The sequence below is a fragment of the Octopus bimaculoides genome, chromosome 13 (genome assembly GCF_001194135.2).
Source record: "Octopus bimaculoides isolate UCB-OBI-ISO-001 chromosome 13, ASM119413v2, whole genome shotgun sequence".
In the NCBI taxonomy this organism is placed as follows: domain Eukaryota; kingdom Metazoa; phylum Mollusca; class Cephalopoda; order Octopoda; family Octopodidae; genus Octopus; species Octopus bimaculoides.
The window spans coordinates 61300292-61311009 of NC_068993.1; the positions used below are offsets into that span (position 1 = coordinate 61300292).

A 10718-nucleotide genomic window follows, 5' to 3' on the forward strand; every position below is an offset into this window, starting at 1 on the left:
GGGGGGGGGGGTCAATGTAATCAAATTACCTCTCCCCACAAAAACTGCTGGCCCTCCACCAAAATTTTAAATCATTTATTAAATGAAAATAATTAGTGATATTTCAGTGCCATCTGTACACACCAGTTGTATGATGCTCGGATTTATCAAGTTTTAGCAGAAAGGGAAGATATGCAGTTGATAATAGCGTTGATGTTATTGAAGAAATTAGATTTTCATTAATTTTTAAGATTTATACACTAGTCTAACAGTATTTTATGAAAATGTCAATAGAGAAAGCACTATAGAAATTCTCAAAGTTAAGGATTCACCAAGTCTGATGTTCAACAGTCCAGTTTATTACAAAGATAAATGACTCGAAAACAAATATTCAACAAAGTTTGAGTTACCTAAATAGTAAAATAGGTAAGGCTAGATTTACAGGTGTAAATCTAGCATATATTTCCACACTTGTCTTAATCAATATCTAAAATATCATGAAACAAAAACCAAAATCTTTCTTTTATATGAAAATTAGTCTACAAGGTAGCTAATAGTTTTCTCCAGTTCAATTTTGTTTCAGCTGAAGTCCCCACACGTTAGATTTACACATATAAATCTAGCATATATTTCCATACTTGACTTAATTGATTCCCTAAAATTTTCAGATTTGATATTCTTATAGCAAAAAAAAAAAAAAGTATTTTGAAAATGAAATTATTCAAGAATTAAACAATTTCAAGCCATTAATTTACACATTAAAACAGTTACTATATAATTGATATTTTCTAAATAGTTGCACAAAATAATGAGGGAATATATCAGCTTGAATATGTTCAGGACGTCTTTGAGTCTGCAAAAGCTTTTTCACATCAGTTTAGTGTGGAGAGGGGAAAAAAAAAACTCTTGCTTTAGTTAAAAAGATGTCAACCTAAAGCAAGAATTTTTCTCTGGCAAACAGCAGTGAAAAAGTCTTTACACGTTTATGCCACAAACATACCTGAACCTAGCTAAAGACATAGTGCTTATTACAAACTTATTCAATAAACATTGATTTCTTTGACCTAAATCTCCACTTTTTCTGGCACTGATTAAAAAAAACAGGAGTGACAAAATCTCAAACCAACTCTTTTAGTTATGCTATAAACGTAAAAAAAAACATTTATTTTACTTCTAGAAATTGGAACTAATCTGCACACAAAACACTTTTTCTTGCTTAGTACTCCTTTATCCATGCTAGAGTTATTTTACTTCTTACAAGGATTATTGCATAAATAGTTAAAAAAAAAAAAAAAAGAAAACAGGCAGTTTAGAATCCCATGCCAACTCAACTAGAAAGTGAGAGACATTTTAACATTTCATTTTCGTTCAGCACTGGATGGCAAGTCATATTCAAAATCATGTGCACTTCACTTTGAGAACACATGTTTAACATTTCAAGATTTGAACTCACCATTAATCAAAGACCAAAAAAAAAAAAAAAATTCAAAACAATACTGCAGAATTTTAGACAATGTTACCACTCTGCCAGTAAAAGAGTGTAAAATATTACTGGTATAAAACAGTGACTCTCAACCAGAGTTCATAAGATTTAGTCTTTAAAAATTATTTGCAATAAATAAGTTATATTTCTACAATACAAAGTTTGAATTTTTTTATGCAAATCCTAATATGTTTTTAATTATAAAAATATAATGGGACTTTTTTAAACTTCAAATGGCTCTGGGGATCCATTAGAGTGAAATAGGAACCAAAGGGGTCCTGAGGCAAGAAAAAAAATGGCTAAGACCCACAGGTCGATGCTACTTTAGTACCCAATATTCTATGAGCTATGAAATTACCCAATCTGGGTTAGGGTCACACTGCACAGGAAGTGACCAGGAAGACCACACAGTTAGTGACCCTTAATAGGAAGATGGATGAACAAAGTTGATCTTAACAGAATGAAAAGCATGGCTAATTAATAGCAGCCTTCTTTTAGGGATTTCAGTCATTGAACAGCCATGTTGGGACACTGCTTTCAATGGGTTTAGTCATTTCAATTGATCCCAATACTTATTTTACCCCAGCTCAACACTGCATGGTCGGTCCCCTGTAGCCTCAAGTTGACCTGTACCATGAATAAAATTTGGTCGGAAACTATGCAGAAGTTGTGTGTCCATCCATTTACACCAATCTAAAAAGGAAAAAGAAACAATGCTTATGCTGTGCCCCTTTATGTCCGATAACTTTGCAGTTCAACAAAGTGATGAACAAAATAAGGGCTACATAGAAATAAGGTCTATGGCCAACACAACTAAATTCATGAAGCTGGTATTCCAGAACCTCTGCAGTCTAATGACAACCAGTTTGGGACTAGACACCATTATAATTTGATCCTGAAAGGAGTTAAATATTTTATTAATCGTGAAAGGGTTAATAAAATCCAAAATGTTCCACAAACAAGACTTAAAAGAAAAAAAAAAAATTATCCCGACATTTTCTGATACTCCAATGTCTGCAAATTATATGCAAACCCAGTGTGGGACATTAGCCATCAAATCAAAATGTTCTGGGTACTGACTAGCAATAAGGAAGGTGTCTGGGAAAAAGATCTACGAGTCAGTGCTATGGTTTATACAAGTAGCCAGTCAGTTGTGATAATACTGATTATTCCATCTTTGCTACTATCTCTAGTAAATTGAGAATCATGTGGAGCAGGTATGGGGAACCTTTCAAAAGGAGCAGGTTGGCAGGGGACATGGTTCATCACCAGGTAGTGAGCCACACTACTAAAAGAGCCAAGGTAAAAATCTTCATTAGGCATACCGTTCAGAAAGTTCCGTGGGTCGTGTTTGACGTGAACGGACAGGCAGGCTCCGTCAGAGATATCCATTTACATAACAAGATCTTCTTGTGAAGATCTATTTCAGCATGGCATTTAAAACAGCTTTAAATCAAGAGAGAAAATAAAAAGAGAAAACTAAAAATGCTTACAGCTCTTTCAACATAGGCGCTCATTAACTTCTTTAACGCTGTGTGCTTTCTGATTTTAAAATGAACTACACTACCATCCTGGCCAACCACTTTCAAATTGACATGTTCACTGTCCATTTTTACCTCATCAACCTGGAAAGACAAAGAGAAAAACAAAAAAAAAAAACTGAGACTAAACTTTAACCAATAAAAGTCAATTTCATTATTTACTTATTACTAAACTAACAAAAGATTTGCACCAATCTGCATTGCCAGCAATCAGATTGCCTACCGTTTTTTTGTTTAACACAAAGCCATTGGAATATGCCAAATGTGAAGACAGCTCAAAACATTCCAACTACTTAAGAGATGGGCTAAAACATGAAAAAACTCTTTTAATTCATCACCATCTAGAAATAAAAAAAAAATTGTAATATCAAAACTAAACAGTTTGGATGGAGAGAATGCAATGCACTGTCACAAAACCAGGAAATATTGAAGATTCTGGACAATTTTAGGACAAATAAAAACAGAGAGAAAAAAGCGTCAAGAGAATCTCTCTTTATGGCCAAAATATTTAGAGATCAGATTCAAAGAGGTTAAAGGTTTTATAATAGAAATGTATAAACTAGTTTAACTAGCATGCAAGTTATTGTATGGGGTGACAGCACTAAGCAGTGACGTGTATAAATATAAACTGTTACCAGTTCAAATGTGCTGAAGGCATATTCGAACCTGTAAAGAAAGCCATTCATTGTACTCTGTCTTGGAGAAAATTTCCTGCTGTTGACAAACAGGAGCATATACACTGAGTCAGCATCTGCCTTTCTCATCTCTGTAGCTGAAGAGGAGGTGACCACTTTGAAATGCAAGCATCCCAGCCAGGTGAGAGAACACTGTGAGCTGACTTGGTATATGGTTACACCTATTTTGTCAGCAGGGAGAAATTTCCATCATGTCAAAACACAGTGAATGGCTTTTCTTGTAGGTTCGAATATGCCTTAAGCATATTTTGAACTGGTAACAGGTTTGTAAAAGTTATTGTAGGCTGTCCCAGTCTTGGAGATGGTCTCTAAAATATTCCATAGTAACCTTTTTATTATTAGACATGCCATGTTCTATTCTGCTGGAACCGAAACAGATTTATATTACTTTATTACACTGGGGGAGGGGAGGTGAGGGCAAAAATGTTTAATGTATGAAAACCTTCAATGAACTGCAATCTTAATGATCCAAAGAAAACTGAATCAAGTGAAAATAAAAACTAATACAATAAAACAATGCAAATACTACAACAGAAACAACAATGTAGTAGAATGGTACCAGCCATATTATTCCTAAACAGTCATTTGGCAGAAGATGTATTCCAAAGAGCTAAGAACAGATTGAGAAAAAAGATCTCCCAGTGCTCAATTTTATATTTACAAATCTTCAAATACCACATCAACAAATTTGAAAATCCTCATCCTACAGAATAAAGCAAGCCTTTATTTGTGCACACTCCAACTACATAAAAAAAAACAATCGTCACATAGTAAACACTGTTTCACTAATTGGTTATCAAAGCAAAGTACCCTAATCCTTGCCTGAAGTAAAAATAATGCTCTCATAATCATTAGCCCTTAATATAGACAGAAGAGATAACCAAATACTAAAACATCTCCACCTCATGATAGAAACTTTGGTGATAGAGATCTATATATGCTTAACTACAAAAGAAATAAAACATTTCTAATATTCCTACACCAAACACTGGACTTGCCAAAGCAAAGTTGCTAACAATACCAGTTATGTTAAGGGATTCAAATATTCTAAGCAAATTATACACCAAAAGACGAAATGATCAAGACAGAAGTAACATTTCAAATGGGACAGTTTTGCAACTATTTCTCCGTTTCTTGGTATACATGCCCTCACTGGTGGCATTTCTACTTCAGCCCTACTTTATCACTCAAGTGGAACAAGCAGAGTTATGTACCTTGCATTTCAACTGGTACAATAGATTTTAGTGAAGTTTCAACTAATGACCTTATGTAGTTAAGTCAATCTAGAATTTGACCTAAAAGTCTACTTACAGGATTCTTTCATGTGTCTCAGCTAAAGTCCTGCAGTAGTACTGTTTGCTGTGTTGGATTGTGAGGAGTTTTAAACAATCAGTTAAGTAATGGACTGAAATGGGAAACTGCTGCAAAACTTGATAGAACATTTCTCTTTTCAAGTTGCACGAAATATGGAGCCAACATTTTAAATCATGAATGGCTTAATCGACATTTCTGATGTCTTTTAGCAGTATTTCTGTTGAAATAAGACATTAACAAATACTGATGGATTATATAATCCAAATCTTTTTATAATAAGTCTCCATTTCTATACGACAATCCAACAAAGCACCATTTCTGTAAGACTAAAACTGGTTGAAACTATTTGATAAACCACTTTTAGGGAACCTAATCAGAATGAATATAAACCATTGCCAACATTAAAAATCTACCAACTTAGTATTTACTCAATCCACCTGGCCTGGGTTAACACCACACATCACCACCTGGCCTCCTTGGATGGAGTTCACTGTTGCATGGATTCGGGTCAAGTGTCCAGTTTGAGGAGACCATCCTCCCTCTCTCCTGATTAGGAAGATAAAAAATATCTAATACAGGTATTAGGAAAATTAGACTCAATAAGTCAAAGATTTTGATAAAGCGCAACCCTTTAACAGTGGACCAGAGTGAAAAAAACCCGAAACCGAGTGAAACAATGATTTATTAGCAAACCTAGAAGAAAATCTGAAATTAGCATCAAAGAAATCACAAAAAAAAAATTAATACACAATGGAACCAACCAAAACAGCATATTTGGACCAACACAGCAGACAACGGCAAACTATTTAAATCCTATAGTTTTAATGGTAAAAGGCAGGTTGAGGAGAGGAAGGGATTCCTAGCAACATTAAGGGATATGCTAACGGAAGGACAATACCAAAAATAAGTTTTCATTCATACAAAAAAAAAAAAACCAAGCCCTACAAATTAACCATCAAATGAGAAATATGACCACCACCAGCAAAGCACATGACAAAAATCCTACAAATTAGACCAATTGTCCAAATCAAAACCTATGACTGGGTAAGATGGAAATAAAATAGGAAAAAATCAATGTAGAATTGGCCATCTAACATATTTTACAAATGAAAGCTCAAGTATTATTTATCATGCAAACAATATATATGAGAAATTAGAAAATTTAATGAATGTAAAAATTATATTCATATTTGTACAGTTTCTAAAATATGCCTTAGCTAAATTCATGGTTTAAGCAGACTTTACAAAGCAAAAATAATTTTAAAATTTAAAAAAAAAACACTTTATTTAAAAAAAAAAATAACAAACATATACCAGAATGAAATATTCAAATCTGCTTTTGAACTTACAGCAATATATTACAGCATAAGGATTTTGGATGGACAGGGGAATTTCAGAAACGGAAATACTTGCTAATTCTTTAGGTAGGCCAAAGCGGGGTCACTGACAGCAACTCTAGATTCAACGAGAAAGTTACACAATATGGATTAGGGTAAAAATTCCAACTATATATTGGAAAAAAATTCAATCTTTTTAAATGTAAAAAAAAAGACAAAAAAAACATATAATATATAAACACACGTACAACTAACCTCTTGAAAGTCAAATAAACCAAGACATATTCTATCACCATAAACAGGGAGAAATGATCGACGAAAAGAAATCTAGTCTAGTGACAATTATTTCCAGATTTATTTCACAATAATCAAATTTAGTCGATTTAATATCACAAAAAGACAAATTGAATGTTAATTTAGATTCATAGATGTTCAGGACACAAGATTACATGACAATACTACTAACTTTAATACCTATTAAATTTAGAATACTAACAAAACTAGAACTGGTTACTTTACGTAGGATAGAATAAACAGTGGTAATAGATACAAGAAACGGCGCCAACTGTTGTTACTATGGATCAATGGACTGGAAAAACCTCTGAAGATGGTTGAAACTGTTTCTGTTCTTCCTTTAAGACATCTCGATAAAAACAATTCTTACTGTTCTAGTCTACGTACATCTAAACTTACCGGACATAATACGAAAAACACTGAAAGCATGAATGACAACTCGTAAAAGACAAAAAAAAGATCGCATTCACGGTTGATCGAGGAATTGAGAGAAAAAGAAAAGAGGAATTCTTGAAGAAAAAAATTGAAATCACATACGTACAAGGAAGAAAGCAATGGGGAAAATGTCAAATCATAGCCTTTTTCAAATAACTAAAGGAAAGGGAGATATTTCTAATAAGATGTGAAAAGCAGTCGATTATCTTTCAGTCAGAGTAGAAAGCGTGAAAACAAAACTATTACCAGGCTAAAAGCTACAATAAAAATGTGTAAATATGATCAATATTTTTAATACCAGTAAAATATAAGTAAAAACGAAAAAAAAAAACAGCGTGTCCCAGTATGGCCACAGACGAACGACATGTTTTTACCCTGTCCACACATTCAATCAAATGTACTTTTATCAGTTGAATGAAGTTTTATGTAATAGATATTTTATATACACTCCAACATTATAAAAAGAAAAAAAAGGGGGCCGTGAAACAAGGCAAAAAAGGCTTTCGAGTAGAAAGGGACAGAAAGTGTTGGGACTACACGTGTTTGTACCAAGTAGTCGTAGAGAAAAAAATAAAGGGGTCGACTCCATAGTTGCTGCCGGTTCTTTTAAAACATTTCAGACTGGCTGTGGTGAGGGCGCTTTGACTGCCAAGTTGATTGTAGGAAAACCTTTCGGTACCAACAAATGTTTACCTTATTACACACGCACATTGATAAAACGGGGGGGGGGGTCAATGAAAAGACACACGGGAAAAACTGTAAAATAAAAATTAAAAAAAGCCAAGTGTTTGTAATGAAAAGAAATGAGTGACAGTATATAATAATGGTGGTGAAAATATAAGGAAAAGGCGGGAGAAAGAGAGAGAGAAGGTGGAATGGATATTTTTGCATCCAGCAACATTGGAGTGTAAATTGAGAGCGACAAGACCAGAGTGAAAGAGAGAGAGTAGTGGGAGGAGAGTAAAAGTTGTGAGAGAGAGGAAATTGGAGAGAATGTAGAAAGATATAACGGCTGAGAGAGGAGAATAAAGATATAAAGCGAGGGGGGGAGAGAATGAGAGTGCAGGCAGGCAGGCATGGATTAGGGAAGGTAAGATATATGTGGACAAGGGTGTGTGAGTACAGTGGACAGTGAAGGGGAGGAAGGAAGGCAGAGACAAAGAAATGGAGGAGTAGGTAGAGAAAGAGACATGGAAGGAGAGAGGGAAAGAAAAGACAAAGTGAAGAGCGGGAGAGAGTAAGAGAAAGTAGGAAGCCGGTTGTGGAGATAAGTTGAAGCGATATTAGATGAGTGAAGGGAGGAGGAGTCGAGTAGAATGTGAGTAGGAGTTGAGTGAAGGATATTTTGGAAGAAAATGGGGGCAACGAGAGAGGAGGAGGAGGAAGAGATTGAGTGCGAGTGTAAGTAGAATAGGAAGTAAGGAAGAGAAAAAGTGAATGGCTGAGGTTGGATCTCAATGGAATCTGCAATGTTGAATTAAAACACAAAGGCCGCCAATACAGGAGGAAGAAACGACATTTCGGCGTTGTAGTGGTGATGGTGGTTTGTCGACAAATAAAAGAACTCCCAGAGCTACTACCGGTTCCTTTTATAAAAGGAAGAGTAGGAGCCATGCCACACTCCTTCGACTTCTTTTTCTTTTCCTCCTCGTTCTTGTTTAGTCACACCGATTCGAAATTCTTAAATAACATCATTAGTCATTGGAAATTTCACGAAGAGGATTATTTTTTTTAAATATATAAGCAGCATTTCCTCTTATTCGGGGAGAAAAAAAAATGTCTGGAAAACGATGTGTAATATATGTATGCCTATCGTTTATAATTAAAAATCAAGACAAAGGCAGACTGGATATGTGTGTATGAAAATATATAAAGTGAAGCAATTAGATGGTTCGTTTATAATTAAATTAAAGCAGTGCAGAAAGAGATTAGGTATCAAATATTTTGCTTTGTTTGAAACGGAGTCTGGGGTCGTTAGCGATTTATTTAAATCTAAAATGTGGAGAAATAAATAAGAGAATGTGTGTCAGAAAGAGAGAAAATAACCAAAGACTCCATTGGAAGAATTGGATGAAGCTCAACACTTTTCTGGTGTTTACAGCTTTTTTTTTTTTTTGTTTCTTATTTTGCTGTCATTTAAAAATATAAAATTGGAATTAATTTTTTTTATTCGTGTCGAAATGACCAAACACGATTTACAGGTGGAAATAATAAATATGTGTGTATTGTGTGTGTGTGTTAATAGTTGGGTACTATTAATACTAACAGAAATTATTCATCATTCACCAATGCGGTGTTGATAACTCGTTCTTTAGTTCGTTCTTATGTATGTGTATATATGTGTATGTGTATATATATATATATATATCGTGTGTAGCTGTATATATATGCATGTGTGTGGCTGTATACATATATATAAAGCATAAAAGTGGCACAATCGGAATTATAACATAAATACAGCTTACAAATACATCTCTGCGAAAGGGTAATAATACATTTGTGCTTAGACATAAACGAGAGAAACAAATTAATGCGGTTCAAAATAAAAAATTTAAATGTTTCAATCAGCTTTTTTTTTTTTTTTCTTTTTCGGTTCAGAAGAGAAACCGGGGGACTTTATTCACACACGCTTATATAGAGAGAAAAAGATATTTAAACACACATAAACGTATGTATGTGATTCAAAGCCTGTATATACAAATGTGTGTGTGGTTCAAAGCGATTATATATACACACATATATATATATTAGTGTCTGTGTGTGTATACACAGACACACGCGGCTACACTTCTGTACAGACAAAGAGACATTATTGGTTTTTTGATAAACACGAGGGTATAATGATTAGGAGAGGGTTCAGACGAAGCCTCCATATATCTACCTTCTTGTCATCAGGCATGATGCACCACCAGCAATGGGTTTGGCGGATGAAACTTCTTTTTTCTCTTAGGACAGACGGCGTACAAAAATGGCGCACTCTACTTACTGTTATTCTCCTGCCCGACACTTCGATGTCAACTCGATGCTGATTGGTTCACTTGCTTGACCTTAAACTGCCCTTTTAAAATGTGGCTATTCGAATTTTTAAAAACAAGCACTTCATAAAATAGATATTATATATTTAATAGCCTAGCTGTATTCTTCCAACAGATTACAGTGATTCAAAATTTATTGAGTTCTCTAAATTCACTGCTGATTGCTGGGGGTCATATATCCAATCAGCGTGCGCCTTATGGCCTCCATTCAGTTGGAGACGGAAAATCGAAGAAAATTACAAAATCTTTCTTATTTAATTGTCTTTGAACGAAATCACTTAATTTTATAAAGTAATTATCATATAAGTAATGACTGTTTTTAAAATATACGTAATTAAAATTTTTTTTTTTAATTAGCCTGCTATTATTTTTACTGTTTAATTTTTAAAAAATACTTTATGAATAAATAAAACACTGCAAAAAAAATATATATATATTTATAGTAATAGTGGAGAGGAAGAAGGAAAATTTATAACAATAATTTATTTTATAAGTAAACACGTCCGGGCCGATCAAGGACTTGTGAGTGGATTTGGTAGACGGAAACTGAAAGAAGCATGTCGTGTGTACGTGTGTTCCCCATATTCACACCGCTTGACAACCGG

The 10718-nt window shown here is 34.1% G+C and overlaps 1 protein-coding gene across 3 annotated transcripts in view; it reads right to left on the reverse strand.

The window, feature by feature from the left end:
• The window catches only part of LOC106884298 (small ubiquitin-related modifier 3), a 13503-nt gene extending 3300 nt beyond the window's left edge, over positions 1-10203 (reverse strand). Inside the window, exons 1-3 of one of the 3 annotated variants that reach the window (XM_014935604.2) lie at positions 9960-10203; positions 6426-6467; positions 2956-3087 (exon numbers count right to left, since the gene is read on the reverse strand). In XM_014935604.2, the coding sequence (XP_014791090.1) occupies positions 2956-3072 (117 nt within the window). In that variant the 5' untranslated portion in view covers positions 3073-3087; positions 6426-6467; positions 9960-10203. Of the gene's footprint in view, positions 1-2955; positions 3088-6361; positions 6468-9959 lie in introns of all 3 variants that reach the window. The other 2 variants (XM_014935603.2, XM_014935602.2) reach the window with 2 other exon arrangements.
• Between the last annotated feature and the right edge of the window lie 515 nt (positions 10204-10718).